We start from the raw sequence: 18,492 nt of genomic DNA, 5'->3' as shown, positions 1-18,492 counted from the left end.
AATATAATATTAATATACTATTTTTTAGAATAGAATTAGTATCATTATCTAATTAGAAAACTATTTATTAGTTAATATAATATTAAAATATAATAAATATATTATTTTTTAAAATTAGATTTAGTATTTAATTAAGAGTGGAACTAATTAATCAATAAATTAATAAAAATTTATAAAATTACACAGAAATTTGAATCCTACATGTTAAAAATAATACATGTATCAAAGTAAAAATTTTATGTGTAAAGATTATATATATATATATATATATATATTGAATTGATACTGAACTGTTCATTATCGTTAAGATTTTAGAAAATCTACTATGATATCAGGTTATATTTTCTTTTGCAATGGCCTCCTGGAAATATGTACTTCAAAATATTTGTGAGCCTATTTGATATTGTTATTTAGTTACTATTCTAGCAAATTATTGTGATTATTTTTGGGTTTTGATTATATTGATATTTTTGTCCTTTTGTTTGAAAACCAACCTAAAAGATTCTTGATGAGTTTGATCTTTCATTAAATTTCGTTATTAATACTATAGTCAAAGCACTTAATTAATAAAAAATTTAACTTAATTCTTAAATTTAATAATGGGTATCACATTTAACAAGTTTGCTCTCAAATTAAAGCAAGTTTTTGAAATTTTAAATTATTTTGATTCTAATAACAATATTTAATTTAAATATTCTTCTATTTCATTAAAAATGTCTGGCATAAAAATATTTATATTGCCATTATTAATTTCATACTAATCTTTTTGTGTATTAATTATGAATTCGATATATTTTAACATCTATTATTTTTATAAAAATTTCACAACAATTATGAGTTTCAGATTTTTTAATTTTTACTGATTTGTTATGTTATGTTTTTTAAAAAGGAAAATTATTAAAAATATTACTAATTATTAAATATATTATTATATTAACTTAAAATAAAATCAATGTAAAATATCAATTTCATTGTTCATTTATATTCTTAAACATTGTGATTGAATAGTGTCAAAATAAAATATAGAAAAAATTTCAAACAAGCTAAAAGAATTCGAGCCAACAAGCTAAAAATATTAATTAATTTTTTTCAAAATTAAAATTTAATTGTGCCAATATTGAAATCTCTTACTCTGATTTTAATAAATAAATTATTAAAATCAAATATTTACTGAACTTGAAACTTATTATTTAGGTTAATAACTAGACAAATCCTTATTCTTTTATTGATTAAGTTATTTGACTAGCTTTATTAATTAATAAAATTTGATAAAAGAATAAAACCATTGGAATCATAATGCAATGTCCTTTTACTTTTACTTTAACAAGGAGAAGCAAAGATATTGATATGTTCAACTCCAGGAAGATCAGAATACTTGCTCAAATATATTCTAAATAAAACAGCTTTTATTTTTTTTAAAAATTAAGGTATTGAATATAAACTCTTATTTTGATTGCTAAAAAGAATTATTGTATCGTTTAAAAATAAAAATTTATTTTCATTTTTATTATCATATTTTTATTATCATTTTTAAATAAGTATAGACCGACTAGAAGAATATAAAGTTCCCATGCGAAGAACCATTTCATTTTTCTAATTGTATTTCTTTCAAAAAAGAAAAGAAAATTCTCATATTCTCTTATCTGCTCTCTACTACATCTCCCACTTACATTTGTCCGCTATTATTTTTTTATAGTTCGTTTTCCATAAACGTTTTAGTTATTAATTTTCATTGATTTTTTAAGATGTAATGAGGTTTTCAAGAAGTAAAGAGTGAGGACCAATAATCTTTTTATCTTGAAGAAATTCTAAATCTAAAGGGAGCTTCTATTTTCTTGTTTTTATGTCTTTCAATTTAATACTATAATCATTGGATTAAATATGCTATGTTAGTTTCCATAAGTGTTTAGTTTAGCCTTTTTACTTATGTATGAATATTATTATTTATTTATTTGATGAATGATTTTTTTACCTTCATATATTTATTAGTTTCAATTTTTATTGTTAGTTAATCATCATATTAATTTAATAAGAGTAATTATTATGAAAGTATTTATATTTAATGTATTAGAGGCATTATCTTTGTTTCAATTATGTTGGTAGAAGAAACTTTAGTTGCATCATTAGTTTAAATAGCTGATGAAAAAAATATATTATCGCCTCATTCATTAGATCTAGGCTTAAAGTAAAACAAGAGAATTACTAAGTAATTGGCTAAGCTAAATACTGCCTTTATCATATAGTTTTAAAACATAAGCACTTGCATTTATATTTATTTATAGTTTATTGAATTTATGTTATGAATATTCTATTTTCTTAAAATGTTGATTTAGAGTATTTAAATTTACTTTTATTGTTTTGTGTCAATCATTAGTATATATAATAAGTGGCATCGTAGTCTCTTGAGAGATCGACCTCGATGTAAATTTACTGTTTTACTATAGAAATGGTTTGTGCACTTACGAGTACTAATTTAGACACATCATTAAGCATATAAATTTTACAAATAAATTTTATAAATTTTATGAATTTTAACTAAATATTATATAACTAAGAAAAAATGAAATAACAAATTCTAGTTTGCATATATAGAAATTGAATACTGAATGCCAAACCACATTTCTCGAAATATTTAGAGAAAAGAAAATTTGTCCTGACATTTAAATTTGATAAATTCTTAAACATATCAAGTTAGAAGAGAAAAAATAATTAAACCTAAACATATCCAATTTTAATTGAGCGATTAATATTTTGAATGTCTAAATGACATGAAAAAAATTTCTTTTGTAAACTTGTAACCTTCTGATAATAATTAAAGATGAAAAAAAAGTATAATATCACAGCAAAAAGTATCGATTAAAATTATATTTAAATATGTTATTATTTTAATATTATAAAAATAACATAATAAAATAAGATCATCAAACAATTCAAAATGTTTGATCTTTCCATTATTAGTATGACATTAAATAGTTATTTACATCTAAATTATATATTGGTCTAAACTTCGTCATTTACTCAAACTTAATGAAAATGTCTATTTAACTTAAATAAGCTTATGAAATGTTAGATTCGTGACTCAGTTCTTGAGTCATGTTAATTTCTCGGTCTATAGGCCATGAGTTGATTTCATAACTATTGATGATTATTACTCATGATAAATAAATGTACAAAGATGTAAAAGAAGAGTTACAAAAGTCTTTGAATATTAAGGGTCTGTTTCATTTATGTGATCAATGCAAGTAAATTAAACTATTTGGTAAAATTTTATTAGCGGCTATTGTTAGTATTTTAAATAACCATTGAATGTATAATTTATCGTTAAATATATTTTATTTTATTATATTATATTTAATGATATAAATTAATAAAAATAATTTAAAATAATTTAAAAAATTATGGTTAATTTTTTAACTCAATTGTATTTATTATTAAAAATATTTATAAAAATTATTTTAAAAGTAAAAATTTAAATTCAATTAATAAAAATTTCTAATTTCAAGTACCATAATTTTAAATACTATAATTATTTAAGTATCAAGAATAATTATTTAAAATAATAATATTTATTTCAAAATATAAGAATTTAATTACATGAGATCAATTTAGAGTAAGTTATTGTTAATAAGTTCTAATAATGATAATAGTGTTCAAATAAATAAATAATTAAATCAGTTATCAGCTGATTGGAACTAAATCAGCTATCAACTTTTATTTCTTAAGTTTTTACTAAATATTTTAATATAACTATTCAGTGAGAACAACTATCAGCTGCATTAAGTGTCTGAACCAAACATTTTCTAAATCATATTCTTAGTAAGTGAGAATAAGTTAAGGAGATTGAGAAAAAAAGAAAGAGTAGCGTGTGGCAGTTGAAAAGTCATATGTAATATTGTTGTCAAAGAGTGGATAACAAGTTGAGAAGTTGAATGTGGAACTTATATGTATATTCTAATGCGCCAAAGGTAAAGTCAAACACATACAAATTTTCAAAGCTGTGGAGTTTGTTGAGGATCAAATTAGAGAGTAGAAAATGTGTCAAATCTATTCACCAAATTATAGATTCTATAAATACAGAAAGATCCCTTGGAGAGTAAAGAACAATAAGTCAATAGAACAAATCAAATCAGATAAGAGTTTTTCTACCAATTGTCAAGCTTTTAATTTCAAATCTCTAGAGATTATTTATATTTATGTAAGCATTTACTTTTCGTGCAATTAAGGCTTTAAGCTTTGTCAATATTTATCTTTTAGCAAATTAATTACTTTTATTTAATGCTTTCAATTCCTTTGCTCACATAATCTTTAGTTTATTAATCTGTAGCTCTTATTTTCTGCTCAATTCTCAAAGCTCATTTTAATTTCTTAACTCATTAGTTATAGCTTTTATAACTCATTGCAATTTCTTAATTTAAATTTTTAGCTCATTAATTAATTTTGAGTGTAATTTTACAAAATTATATCAATTTAGTTAAAAATTGAGAATAGCATAGATTGCTTCGCTATTCATACAATTTCCTAGATTAGAAGTCAAAATATAACAGATCCATAATCAAATCACATTTATTGAGTCATTTGAGAAAATGTACCTCTAGTCTCAGTAAATTAACGCACGTTAAAAGACCGAAAATGCTACAAGTAATTATAGAATCTAAAAGCTGTAAACGTTCAATTTAATTATATCGGTGTTTAGAAAGGAATTATAACTTAAAAAGAATTATATTACTAAAATATAGTAAGAATTCAATTGGATGAAACTTCCAAGGATGAGATGCAAAGCCAGTCGAGAATATAATTAGAGTTATTTTTTTTTTTATTAAATCAACATTTCGATACCTAATTTATTTTTATATTTTTATAGGAAAATAAAAAGAAATTAATAGAATCTTATTTTTCTCAGTATTTGGTAAACAAAACAATAAGTGGATAGAAGATGTAACTTAATTCGTTTTTTGGCTATCTCTTTGATAGAGCGTCCGTTACAAGTTTTACAGTGAGAATCAGGTTTGGAGCACTTGCTGAAAGAAATTATATAACTTAGAAATGGTAATAGAAATTCTCAGTTTGAATTTTTCAATAACTTAAAAGACACACTGAGTAGACATAATAAAATTGCCATCTTGTTGAGGTGGAAGCTAACTGTTTAGGAGTAATTCAAATTGTTCGTGGTTCTGTCAAAAGACAATTCTTATTTAGCTTAATTATTTCTGATTATAGGGCCTTGCTTAATGAGTTGCCTAATGTTTTCATTTTTGCTTTTTCACTAAGTGACCAGCAAGCAGATTTTGTTGCCCACATGTTGGCTACAGCCAAAACATTATCTATGTTTGATGTCGTTTATTGCTTAATGGTATTTTGACGACTTTGTTTTAGAAATGATTGCAATCAAAATATTTGAAAAACAAAATTTGTTGAAAATTATTTAGTATTACATAAAAGAAATATTTGAATCACTTAATGTATGCAAAACAATGGTATTTAATAAGAATATGGATAGAGTTAGAAAACAAATTTACAGTTTTATTGATATGGTAAGGTGAGAAATTTCCTTTAAAAGATGTCAAATAGAAAGGAAAGGGGGAAGTATTTTTATTATTTTAAAAATGCATGCATGTATTTATGTAACTGAATTCTTTTGTAGGAACATTTCCTAATTGTCAAAACAGATGGACCATGCGCACATGCAAAACACTTTGCTTTTTCTATACAAATACAATCGATGGTAGCGTTTTCTTTCCTTCCTTTTTTACCTAACTTTTTATGAATTTTAAATTAATTTTTATTTTAATTAAAACTTAATTTTTAAATTTATAAAATATATTTTTATAAATTTTATCGATGTCAACTACGCACAATATTAAGACTGTATTTATATGATTTATATTTTTATTAAATAAGATTTAGCATCGACATTTGAATACAGTAACACTTCTTTTTAGTTATACACTTTGTGATCAAATTAAATTTATGACTATGAGGAGGTTATAACTTAATAAAGATTTGAGTACTGAAACTTTTTTTAGACTTAATACTTAATATTGTTAGTAAAACAATAAAAACTAAGGGTAAAAAATATAAATATCTTATCATTGATCGGTCCAAATTATATATAGATATTTAAGGGTATTTTAAAAAACTAAGGGTAAAAAATATAAATATTTTTAAACTTTTTTTAGACTTAATACTTAATATTGTTAGTAAAACAATAAAAACTAAGGGTAAAAAATATAAATATCTTATCATTGATCGGTCCAAATTATATATAGATATTTAAGGGTATTTTAAAGCTTTAATAATATATTTCTATATATAAAATGGTGAAAATATATATTTTTACCTCACTTAAACTTAATTGTCTATTTTCAGAAATATTAGCAAAAAGATGAAAATATGGAGCTAAAAGAAGCTTAATGTAACATATTCGTGTCAAGGCCTAATATTAAGATGCATGGACTGTTAATTATAAGATCCAGAAGATATTTTAGTCATTTTGTATAATTATTAGGATTTATATTAAGAGTTATGTATGAGATAGTATTTGGTGGAGATTAAGATACTTAAAGTTTTATCTATTAGATAGACTTATATTAGTATACTCATCTCTATAGAGATTTATTTAGAGGAGGACTCTCCTCTATATAAATTTCTGCAAAACCCTAAAGAAGAGTGAGAAAGGAGGAAATGAAAAAGGAGGAGAGTTTTCTCCTACCTCCTTTTTACACCTGCCACTATTATTCTCTCCATAATTCTCTACAGTTCTTCATAAACACTTTAGTTTTAGTTTTCATTGTTCTTTAGGATCTAAGGAGTTTTTCAAAAAGTGGAGACTGAGGACCAATCTTCTTCCTACTTGAAAAAATTCTGGATCTTGAGGGAGCTTTTTACTTTCTTATTTTTTGTCTTTCTATTTAATACCATGATCATTTGGTTAAATATGTTAGGCTAGTTTTCCTAAGTGTTTAGTTTAGTCTGTTTACTTTTGTATGAACCTTGTTAATTATTTATTAATAAATAATTTCTTTACCTTCATATTTTTATTAGTTTCAGTTATTATTGTTAGGTAACCATCATATTAATTTAGCAATAGTAATTGTTATGAAAATCTTTAGGTTTAAAAGTATTAGAAACATCATCTTTACTGTAATCTATGTTGGTATAAGAAACCTAAGCTGCATCATTAGCTTGAGTGATTTAGGGAAAAGGCACATCACCGTCTCATTCATTAGATCTAGACTTAAAGTAAAACAAGGAGATTACTAAGTAAATGGCTAGATTAAATACTATTTTTAGCATATAGTTTTAGATCATAAGCATTTGCATTTGCATTGCATATTTATTGTTTAGTTACTTTACTTTATGACCATTATTCTCTCAAACATACGATTTAGAGTGTTTACTTTTAATGTTTTGTGTTGATAATTAGCCTTTATAATAAGTAACCTCATAGTTCCTTGAGAGATCGACCTCGTGGTGAACTTACCCTTACTGTAGGAACGGTTCTTGCATTTACGAGTACTAAAAAAGACACATCAATCATATTATACAAATAAAATTAATAAGACAAAACAATATTACAGCAAAACAAAATATACATAACATATATTTTTAAAGTTATATATAAATATTATTATATACAAAAATCTTTTCTTAAATCTAAACTTAAAAAATTTATAATTAATTATAATAGAAAATTTATTCTTATTTATAATTATATCAAATTAGGACCATAATTTTTTATTATTATCTAGAAATTATTCCTATATAAAGTATCATTGTAATGAGATTTTACTATATATAATTTATTTCTATATCATTTTGATGTAACATACATATTCAACATAAAAACACTAATAATTCAACAACCAATCTTATTTAAAGTTTCTATGATTCTTGTTCTCGTATCACTCAAAAAAAGAAAAAGTTCGTGATATTTCTGATGTATATTTAATGAGAAAATATCATTATTTCCCTTTTAAAAGTTATCGAATTTATTAGTTGAGTGATTAGAATTTTAGTTACCTAAAGAAAATAGAATATTTTCTTTTATATATATACACATGCACCCCTCCAACAATAACTGAAGATAAAAAAAAAAAAAAAAAAGCAACAAAATCACAATCTCATTTAAGATAAAGTAAACAACAACCAAATTATTTAAAATTAAGCCATCAAGTATATTATGAATAAAATAAGTGATTATAATAATGCTATGAAATTCAAAATGAGTAGAAATTTCTTTTATTGTTTGAACATCTAAATATATTCAATCAAATTTTATGTTTGAAAATCATATAACTGTCGAAACCTAATAGTATTAACTTTTTTTTTTAAATAATAAAATATAAAAAATAGAATCAAGCCTAAAACTGATATAATTTTACTAGAATATAACTAAATAAAAGTCGAATACATAACTTCCTATGAAAAATACCAAAATAAGGTATATTGCAAAGTAACATAATTTAAACTGTTGGAGTTGATTTTCCCTAATTTTTCGCAAATGCAAATATATTGAACTGTTGATCAGAAGCTACGTTTCTCAACAATATTGATAATATATAGTTTTTATTCTCTTTACATTCACCCACAAACATAACGAATTATAACAATAAAAAATAAAATTTAAATATATTCAATTTTAACTAAAGTGATTGAAATTTTAAGTTCACGTCTTTTCTAAAGATTCTTCATTACACATATAATCCTCCAACAATAATTGAAAATAAAGAAACAACAATAATGCCACAATCTCAATTAAAGTTAAAAATAAAAATTTTAATTAAATTATATGATTATAATAAAACTATAAAAAAGAGTAACATAAGAAATTTTTTTTATAGATAATTACAAATTTTATATAATTAATTCCAAAAGTTTGGCTTTTTACAATTAGGTTAATATTAAATACATCCATACTTTCTTTATTTGTAAAATCAACCAATTATATTCACTTATCAATAATACTTGTTATAAGCAATATTTTCTTTTCTCTTTTATAATTATTTTAATTTAGATTCTTATTTTATCATTGATATTTTCTAAATTGGTGATGATCTTTTATTTTTTTCTTTTAATATTATTATTTTTTATTTAATTATTTATCAAGTGATATTATTATTTTTCAACAAAATGAGTAAAAAATTCGTATTCCTGTATGAAAAAGAATTTAAAACTTATAAGCTTTCGATTTAATTAAACCCACTCAATGATCAATGTATAGGAAGTCTATAATTATACAATTTTGAGTTTTTAACTAAAAAAGAATAAAATTATTAAGGAAATAAAATCATATCAATAATTGACATAATATTGAAGGAACTCAATTGAATGAAACTTTAAGGGTGACGAAACTAAACAATTGTTTTCTTTTATATGTTATATTTGCAAAGCCAAGGCCAAAAAAAGCAAATAACAAAGGCATACTCGCTCCATATTAAGAATTTGAACTACTGAAATGGAAACTGAATTTGTCTCCGCTGCCAATACCTAAATACACAACAATGAAGAACAGAAAAGGCTAGCAGCCAAATCAACCAACCAACTCTCACTACTTTCCAGTAAGAATCTGAAACTCATGGCTACTTTCATTACACTATAAAAAGAATCTAAAGGCAATCTCTTTCTTTGTCAATGACAACAATGGCTGCAACTTCAACTCTGCTATCACAGCCTTCTCTAATTCAATCAAAATCCTTTATTTCTTTCAAAACCCAGCAAAACCCTTCCCTATGTCTCTCGAATACACTATCTCTTCCATCAAGTAATCTCTTTTACTATTACCTATCTCTTCTTTCTTTCTTAATTTCTTTTGTTTAAAGATGTGTTCTTGCATGTATATGATTAATGATTTTGTTTCTTCTTTTTCTTTGCTTTCTATAAGAATCGAGTTATGTGGGCAAGAAGGAACATAGGATTGTTGCAAAATGGCCGATGGCTGTTAAACAATCTATCCTTTCGTCCTCTATTGGTCCTAATAGTAGGGAGATGAAAAATCCCATAATTGTCATTGACAATTATGATAGCTTTACTTATAATCTTTGTCAGGTTTGGTTCTTTTCTCTCCCCATTGTTTGATTTAGATTTTGTTTCATGAGAAATTTCTAGCCTAATGGCTGTTGTTATGTTATTTTGATTAATGGGTTCTTGCTTGCTTTTCATGTCGTGTGATGGTGGCTTGAATTTTTAGGACCATATATGGTAGATTTTAATGTTTAATTAACCATAGCAATCAAATTAGAATTAAGCCTTTTGGGCTTAATGGAACTGTCTTGAAAACCTCTATAACGGTGGAAAAGGAAGAGGGAACTCATTGGCGATACAGTCAGATTATGTATACCATGATCAAATTTAAGCAGCTAGGGAGAGTCCTGATCTCTTCCAAATTGTTACGGTCATAAGAAGATTTTGTAGTTTTCTTTTCCAGAAGTTGTGCATTAGATGAAATTTCTAACCACAGAGCATGAGCATGAGCAATCCTTTAAAAAAGAAATTGTTTTTGGTTAGAAATTTCATCTAAAGAACAACTTCTGATGTACAATATGGGTATCCACAAGAAAAAGGGGCTGATGGATTTATTGTAATAATTGTTCTTTAACTTAATTTCATAACTATGTAAAATGAAAAAATTAATTTTATAACCACGTGAGATGGTTTGTTTGCACCAGAGCACATTGTCTGCTATTACCGTACACATCAAATTGTGAAAGAAAAACTTGTCCAGGCTTGGTTTACTCTTTAGCTCCTTAAAGTCAGAAGAAGTCATGTCTAGTTGCATGACTTGTTTGTTTAACATAGTAAATTGCATGGACACCTTAAGATTGAACATGAGCAAAAATTGTTTATCACATAAACTCTCTAAATTTCAATCACGGATATGAATAAAATGTTTTTCTTTTGCAGTCAAGAATTAAATTTCATTTTTCCAAATCATTCACAGTTGAAGTGATTCTGGATTAGCCAGCGGCACCATATTGAATTTAAGAGTTATACCTCATTTCTCTGGCTTCTGTTTTGCAGTGTTTTCTCTTTAACTCTTTTATGTTTATTTTGTATTGGTTCTGAAGTACATGGGAGAGCTGGGATGCTATTTTGAGGTTTATCGGAATGATGAGTTAACTGTGGAGGAGTTAAAAAGGCAAGAGTCATTTATTTTTTTTTCTTCTTTTGCAGCAATTGCAATTTACTAGTTCTCACATTTCTTATGATGCCATTTTAGGTGGTTAAGATTTATATTAGAAAATCATAAGTGAGGCGCTGTCAATTGTGTTTACTAATCATACATGTGATTTTTCTTTTTCGCTTTTAATAGGAAAAATCCAAGAGGGGTGCTTATATCCCCAGGACCAGGTTAGTTTATTGCTTGTGTTATTCTCATAGTGCAAATTCAACATTTAGTCTGACCAAAAAAGGAAACACTAAGATATATAAATTCTATTTTACAGGTGAGCCACGAGATTCTGGAATATCTTTAGAGACTGTTTTGGAGCTTGGGCCTCTAGTGCCTTTGTTCGGTGTGTGTATGGGATTGCAGTGTATTGGAGAAGCTTTTGGAGGTGAATCTTCGAAGACATTTTAAAACTCTCAAAAGCATTGTGATGTTACTTCTATATATAACAATGAAAGAAAAGTTTTAAATGCACCAAGTGTTTTTCCTTAAGAAAAAATTTGGTGGCTGTCAGTTGTGCCCTTGTGCTTTCTTTCCTCATTCAATTCACTTTGCTGTATTGCAGGAAAGATTGTCCGTTCTCCTTATGGTGTCATGCATGGGAAAAGTTCGCCCGTATATTATGATGAGAAAGGGGAAGATGGCTTATTCTCTGGGTTATCAAAGTATGTGGCTTTTCATTTAGAAATTAATCCTTTATCCAAAAATTGCAAATTTCATGCTCCAATTTCTGCATTAAATGGCTTGTTCATTGTATCTTTTTTCCCCATGTGAAATACTAAATAGCTATATAAATCAGAGAGCTATACAAGGAGGAGAGTTTCAAGCAGTTAGTGATTTAAAACAGATTGCATGCCGGTGTTTACCCTGATGCTTATTAATACACTTGTTTAACAAAAGTTAAGCTTTTTCTATTATTGGTAGACATAGTGTCTGGTAGTCCATTAGCTTGCTAGTTTTACTGCAATCATTTTATAGGAGTTAATATTAACAATTTAGTGAAGTTTTAAGATGCTACTACATGTCTTCTATATAACTAGCCTTAATTTTATATTAAAATCTTACCTTATTATGTCAGTATATGATGATGGAATTATTGCCATGTTTCACCTGTTCAGCCCTTTCACTGCTGGGAGATATCACAGCCTTGTGATTGAAAATGATAGTTTCCCAACTGAAGAACTTGAGATTACAGCATGGACAGAAGATGGACTGATAATGGCTGCTCGTCATAAAAAGTATAAGCATCTACAGGTGAGATGTTCTTTTCTTGACTACTTATATTGTGTGGAGAAAGAAATGGGATATGGCCTTTGGCTTACGAAGACTTGATTACCAACTGGTGAGCCATTAGATGTTGCTCCTTTTCATACAAATTTTAAGGTTACTTGTGTGATATAACCAAATATGGCACATAAGCTCAAACTGAAATTGGTAAAGAAATTGCAGGGGGTTCAGTTCCATCCAGAAAGCATAATAACATCAGAGGGCAAGACTATAGTGCAGAATTTCATCAAACTGGTGGAGAGAAAAGAGGCCGAGTCTCAGAATTAGTAAGCACATCATGTCATACTAAAAGGAAAGATAGAGGGAAGAAGCGGTAGCGTTTTAACTGGTACTTATCTTTCTTGACCAGTTTTAGAAGCTTGTAAAGCTTTTACATTTGTAAAATGTACATGCAAGGAAATTGCTCCTTAGCCAATTTCTGTGTTGCTTCAGTTATCCAGTCTAAAATGTTCTCATTTTATGTGTCATTAGATGCTTATTTTATCCATAAAATTCTAGCTCAAAGTGTTAATGTTATTGCACAATGTCAAGCAGTACAAATATAAAAAAATAATGGAAGTACTAGCAGCAGAGATGATGACCTAATAGAGATGATAATGAAGAAATTTATATTTGCATTATAAACAGATTGATTCGAGATGGGCCTTTTAGGCCTTTGTGTATGAATTGGAGGCTTAGAATCTTAGAATCAGGCAAAGAGTGAAATTGCCAGAAAACCAGTCAGTATATATATTCTTCAATTCTTGACAATCTTGCTAACTATGGCCCCCTTTTTTTCTTTCTTTCCTTCTTTTCCTATGCAAATGAATATGAGTTTCTTGAGATGCTTTCAAATTCCTTAATGTTGCTATGATAATATACCGCTCTCGAATAACTTGTATTCTTTGCTCACTTTGTATATTCTTTGCTTCATAAAATTAGTACTTTGTAATTGATAGACTCCATAGGCAACCAATTGGTACCCTTGGATTAAACCCAAGATAGGTATCATACTAGTTTTATATTTCACATCTCATTAATATATTCTTGAGAGCTAAGAGTGTGAAAATGCATACTTTTCGCTGTCTTATACACGGTAAAATGCTATCCAAAAATTTAGTTTTGCAACGCTCACAGCCCGAAGTTGGCCATTTTGATAAGAGTCAGAAGGAATATTATTTACCTTAATCAAGCTTCAGGTTAGCCTTCAATATGATCTAGACTCCCTCCCCTAGTCTTTCTGGATTAACCTATCTTTTTGGATTCCTTTCAAGTGCTTATATTTTGTTTTGATATTTTTCCTTCTTTTTTTTTTCTTTGATATTAATCTTGAGTTAGGTTATAAGAAGAACATTATTCCTGGAATGACATATTAACCAACTTTTTGTGCTTTAAAATAGCCAATCCTTGAGTTGCAAAGCACCAAACTTTGAGACATGTGTTCTCCCTTCAATGATTGGTACGAAGTTTGAATTGGAAAGATTACTCAGAATAATGATTCAAAGCAATTCATGATGCTTTTTGTCTATTTTTGATATTTCTCACAACTCGACCTAACTTTTGACCTAACTTATGCCCCAAATTATCACTGAAAACACATAGGATGTTTCTTTATGTTCACTGGCATATCCCCAATCTGAAATTTGTCAAACTATTTCTATACATTTACCACCACACGCTGCATTGAGAAATCAGTAAAAGCTTCTCAGTTTCTTTTGAGGCACTACTTTTTTGGGTTTTGGACGAGTGATCCTACGACTCTTTCGGCTTCGTGTAAATGAATCATTACCAATTGCCCCTTTTTGTGTCTTTATTTTGTGTTTTCTCCTGCTTGTCAAGGAAAGAATACGAATTTGAGACATAACAAATTATAAACAATAAATGAGAATGAGTTGGTCAATTTAATACATAAATCTTGACCCAAATATGCACCTCTTTAACTTACTAATGCTCGTGTAATTTCTCACATGTAGTTTCTTTTATCCTGCTATGAGAATCTTTGTTTAAACACGGGCATAAGGCCTCTTCAAGGCTAGGAAAAACACAGGCCAACTTTCAAACAAGAACCTGTGAGACCAGACTATCACTTGTAAACTAAACAAAGTCCAACATTGAGTCAGTATATATATATATGTTTCGAGTATTTTGCATTCACCAATTTGTCACATCTAACCGACCTTGGATTCCAACTATCCCCCCTTGACAAATTGTCCTCTGAACATGACAACTCTGACCTTTAAAAAATTAACAGGGCCCCAAACAAACTCTGGACTTTCTTTCAGAAACATATTCTGAGCATGCTTATGCTGCCGCTTGGACTATAGTATAATGGAAACATATGAATTTCATAATTCAAGACAAAAGATGCTTGATTCCCATTCATTTCTTTTGTGCAAAACAACGGCTACCCAGAGAGTAAAAACTCCAACCATCTGGTCTAGAAAGTGTCTTTTCTTTTTTAAAAAAATTTATTGAACCCACGAGGGTGCTTAATAACAAGTACAGAAAATCATCACCAAATTCAATTAGTAAAAGCCAAGAAAGAAAATAAGACGACATCATCAATGATAATAAAAATGAGGCAACAACTCCAAGAAAAAAGAAAAAGGCTATACACATACCAACCGACCTTCCCACCCATTTAATGACTTGGTTCCTCCCCACTACCCCCTCTTAACAAAATTCTATGCTCCTTTTACTTCTCTATTCACAAAAAATAACCGACTCCAGCTAAATCAGGCATATGCTTTTAACAAAGATAACAATGATAATCCCCCTTTATGCAGCATTGCAAGTTCTCATATGGAAATGGCATCATTATGGCCAGATCGGCTTCGGCGTTGGCGTTTTCCACGGTGGCGTCTGGCTCCGCCAAATGTAACAGGATCAAATGATTTGAGACGTGCAGCCTCTTGGGGATTAACCAGGCACTCAGATGGAGGGTTCTTGTATCGAACTCGATCGTAGCAATAGGAATATGTCATGTACTTAGTCCTAAAGTTCTCCATTTTAATTTTTTGCAAGGGTGTGACACCAGTTGGGATTGCTTGAGAGCTCTGTGCAGCGTCACATTTTGAGATCTGTTCAATTGGATCAACAGCACATCCATGCAGCACAAAGTCTGAGAACTGCGTTACATAAGGGGCGTATCTGTAATTTACTCTGTATTTTCCTCCATTTGTAGCCCAATCAGACCCATCCCATATCGTTGCATACAATGACATTGGCTTCGAAGGGAAATCACCTCCCATAGATACTGTTCTTTTCACTTCTCTGATAGGAACATTGTCCACATAAAATCTAGCCAAGAAATGAAATTAAGAAAAACAGAATTAGAGTGAATGCTACATCATCTATATTAGTACAAAGGTCTTTAACATTGATACTGACTACTAGGATATATGTAGACATCTTAAAAATAAGAAAATATTGTTCTATCGATGGAAACATATCATATATTGTCATTTTGGATGGAAAACTTTTAAGGGCACAAACACAATACATCTGCAGCATTTTTTTTCATGAAAGAAAACTGATGCTGTAAATTAATGGGAAGAAATGTATTGACTAACTATTAATTTCTGTTCCCTTTACAGTTTTTTTTTTCCTTAATTTTTCATAAGTCAGAAGTTCGTTACATTTTATTGAGGTAACTGTAGAGTTCTATATTGCAAATGAAAATAAAAAATTATAGATCTCTAGAGTTTATATAATATTTATCTTCCTGGGTTTTGTGTATTTATTATTATTATAGTGTATAGCACATGAATCATATTGGAGAATAATTATCACTATATTATAAGTGGATAAATCCAAGGATATATAACAACATATTAAAGATACCATTATATTTCCAAAAATATTTAAAAAAATTCTAGATAAATTGAAATATCTCTTGCTATAGAATGTCAGAAAGATATAAAAGGAGAATTTTATATAACCTTTTCAAATTTGTGATATATCAATGAATACATCAAACATGTATAGATATTGTAGTCATGTAAGTACTACTACTGTAAGTTACAAAACCATTACCCTCTGGTAAGAAACATAAGAGAACTTATAGGAAAAGGAGGGAAAAAGGACTATGAACCAATCTTGACAAGAGAAAAATTCAATCTTGTTGTTTTTGACCTTACAAATAAATGAGAAGCTAAAACAAATAATGTAAAAACTTTTTCAGGCTCCATCACATCAATGTTTTTGTTGAATAGATTCTAAAACTTAAGAAAAGATATTGTAATTAAAACTTAAATTCTGTCAACCCTTTCTTAGTAATCAAACAAAGCATTAGCCAAATTATAGCAACACCTTTTAAACAGGAAAACTGGTTTTGATAAAACAGGGGCATGTAACTATAGGCAAAGAACAGAGAACTCTTTTGTACTGATCAACCTAAAAGAAGAAAGTATGTCTATACCCTACAGCAGATGCATCAGCCATCAAAAAGCAGTAAAATCTTATAATGTAGAACATGAGATAATTAAGTGACAAATTGGTGAAGTACAGCGTCTAAATAGCTGTCCTTATAACAAAATAACATCAGAGAAAGGCTTTTAAAAAAGTAGAGGAAAACGCAAAAAACAAATTGAGAATTTCCAAAAGATGGTGAGAAGAGGGTTTTTACTTACATAATTTGTGAATCAGTCCAGAGGATGCTGTACTGATGGAAATCATCAGAGGGATCAAACCAGAGACTGTATCTTTCTTCTCTGCCAATGCTGGTGCTACCATTACCATAAATATTAGTCTGAATCCTCCAATCTTTGCCTCTTATATTACCCAAGAATTCAAAGTCAATTTCATCATGGTTCTTCTCAAATATATCACCATTCGACATCTGTTACGGTCATCTTTTTATTAGTTAAAATAATCTTGGCAGTGAGATAATAAATATGAAACTTGTTTTTCTAGTATGGATTTTACAAGTGACCCTGAAGAAGAGACAACATCTATAGGAAAAAGGATTGTTTATCAGATAGTTTAAAACAATAATACAAAATAAACAAATTACACAAGAATTATAAGTAAGCTGATAACTAACAAACATGCAAAAGAACAATATATGTATACATATATATATAATATAATATGTGGTGGCTGCCATGGTTAAAACAGGGGAAAGAAGAATTGAAAAACTAAAGAAAAAATTTATTTTAGGTCTAATTGCCTAAATCAAACTCATCTTTTGTTTTCTTAAACTTTGAATATCAGTATGTAAAGAACAAAAAGGGTTTGCAAATTAGGGAAGAAATAATATTGACAAATTCAATCAAAGTACTAAATTTTAATATATAACCATGAACCTTGCAAAAAAAAAAAAATAATTGAATAAGATTACTCACATAGAAAGCAACAACAACTCCAGCAGTATAATCAGCAGGCAACTTAATAGAAGCACTGAAGTACCCATGTAAGTAAAGGTCCTGAGAAACAAATCCAGACCCTGTTTCACAAATTTTCAATCGAGAAGCTTATTACAATAAATACTTTGTAATAAAAATAATAATTATAAAACAAATAATAATAACAACAACAATATACCTGTTCTTTCATTTAGTAATAAATAGACAGTTTTCCCATCTTTATGAATGACTAAATTATCATCACCGAAAAGATGAGCGTACCCTTCATCAAATGGTATAATAGGTAAAGTAGTTGTTTGAGACCCAGAAACAGACACAGCAAGTAAAACAAAAAGAGAGGAATTTAGAAGAAATAAACAAGAATTCAAATAAGAAACCACCATTTTCCTTTTGTGTGTATGTAAAGGTGTGTTCTTTATAATCTTTTTGTTTCAGTATGAAGACTGATATAAGCTAATATATATGTATATGTCTCTCTCTGTTTTTTGCGCGATATATATATATATATAACAACAAAGGAGAAGAGTGATGATGAAGAAGAAATGGAGTATTGAGGAATCTCCCTTCTAGACAAATGGAGAGAGAGAGAGAGAGAGAGAGAGAGAGAGAGAGAGAGCCAGAGCGAGGGAGAGAGCTAAGAAAAGGGTAGTGAGGGAAGAAAGAGAAGAAGGAGGTCATTTTATTGGAGAGTGGGAG

At 28.0% G+C, this 18,492-nt stretch overlaps 2 protein-coding genes across 3 annotated transcripts; one reads left to right on the top strand and one right to left on the bottom strand.

The window, feature by feature from the left end:
• The first annotated feature begins 9,399 nt into the window (after positions 1-9,399).
• LOC8272309 (anthranilate synthase beta subunit 1, chloroplastic) lies at positions 9,400-12,918 on the top strand. Of its 2 annotated transcripts, none has more exons than XM_015724396.3 (8): positions 9,400-9,760; positions 9,881-10,044; positions 11,064-11,134; positions 11,309-11,346; positions 11,442-11,552; positions 11,730-11,829; positions 12,283-12,506; positions 12,614-12,755. In XM_015724396.3, exons 1-7 carry the CDS (start codon positions 9,631-9,633, stop codon positions 12,494-12,496), a joined length of 828 nt encoding a protein of 275 aa, XP_015579882.1. In that variant the 5' UTR covers positions 9,400-9,630; the 3' UTR covers positions 12,497-12,506; positions 12,614-12,755. The 2 variants fall into 2 exon arrangements, with proteins under 2 accessions (XP_015579882.1, XP_002527548.2); XM_002527502.4 differs by having other exon boundaries at positions 9,404-9,760; positions 12,283-12,418; positions 12,614-12,918.
• A 1,945-nt stretch (positions 12,919-14,863) lies between these two features.
• LOC8272308 (probable xyloglucan endotransglucosylase/hydrolase protein 28) lies at positions 14,864-18,465 on the bottom strand. The gene is made up of 4 exons (XM_002527501.3): positions 17,975-18,465; positions 17,776-17,876; positions 17,062-17,270; positions 14,864-15,730 (listed from the first exon to the last, which is right to left on the bottom strand). The coding sequence occupies exons 1-4, from the start codon at positions 18,177-18,179 to the stop codon at positions 15,229-15,231; spliced, it is 1,017 nt and encodes a 338-aa protein (XP_002527547.1). The 5' UTR covers positions 18,180-18,465; the 3' UTR covers positions 14,864-15,228.
• Between the last annotated feature and the right edge of the window lie 27 nt (positions 18,466-18,492).

Source organism: Ricinus communis, chromosome 5 (genome assembly GCF_019578655.1).
Source record: "Ricinus communis isolate WT05 ecotype wild-type chromosome 5, ASM1957865v1, whole genome shotgun sequence".
NCBI lineage: Eukaryota > Viridiplantae > Streptophyta > Magnoliopsida > Malpighiales > Euphorbiaceae > Ricinus > Ricinus communis.
This window is presented reverse-complemented; position numbering and strand designations above follow the sequence as displayed.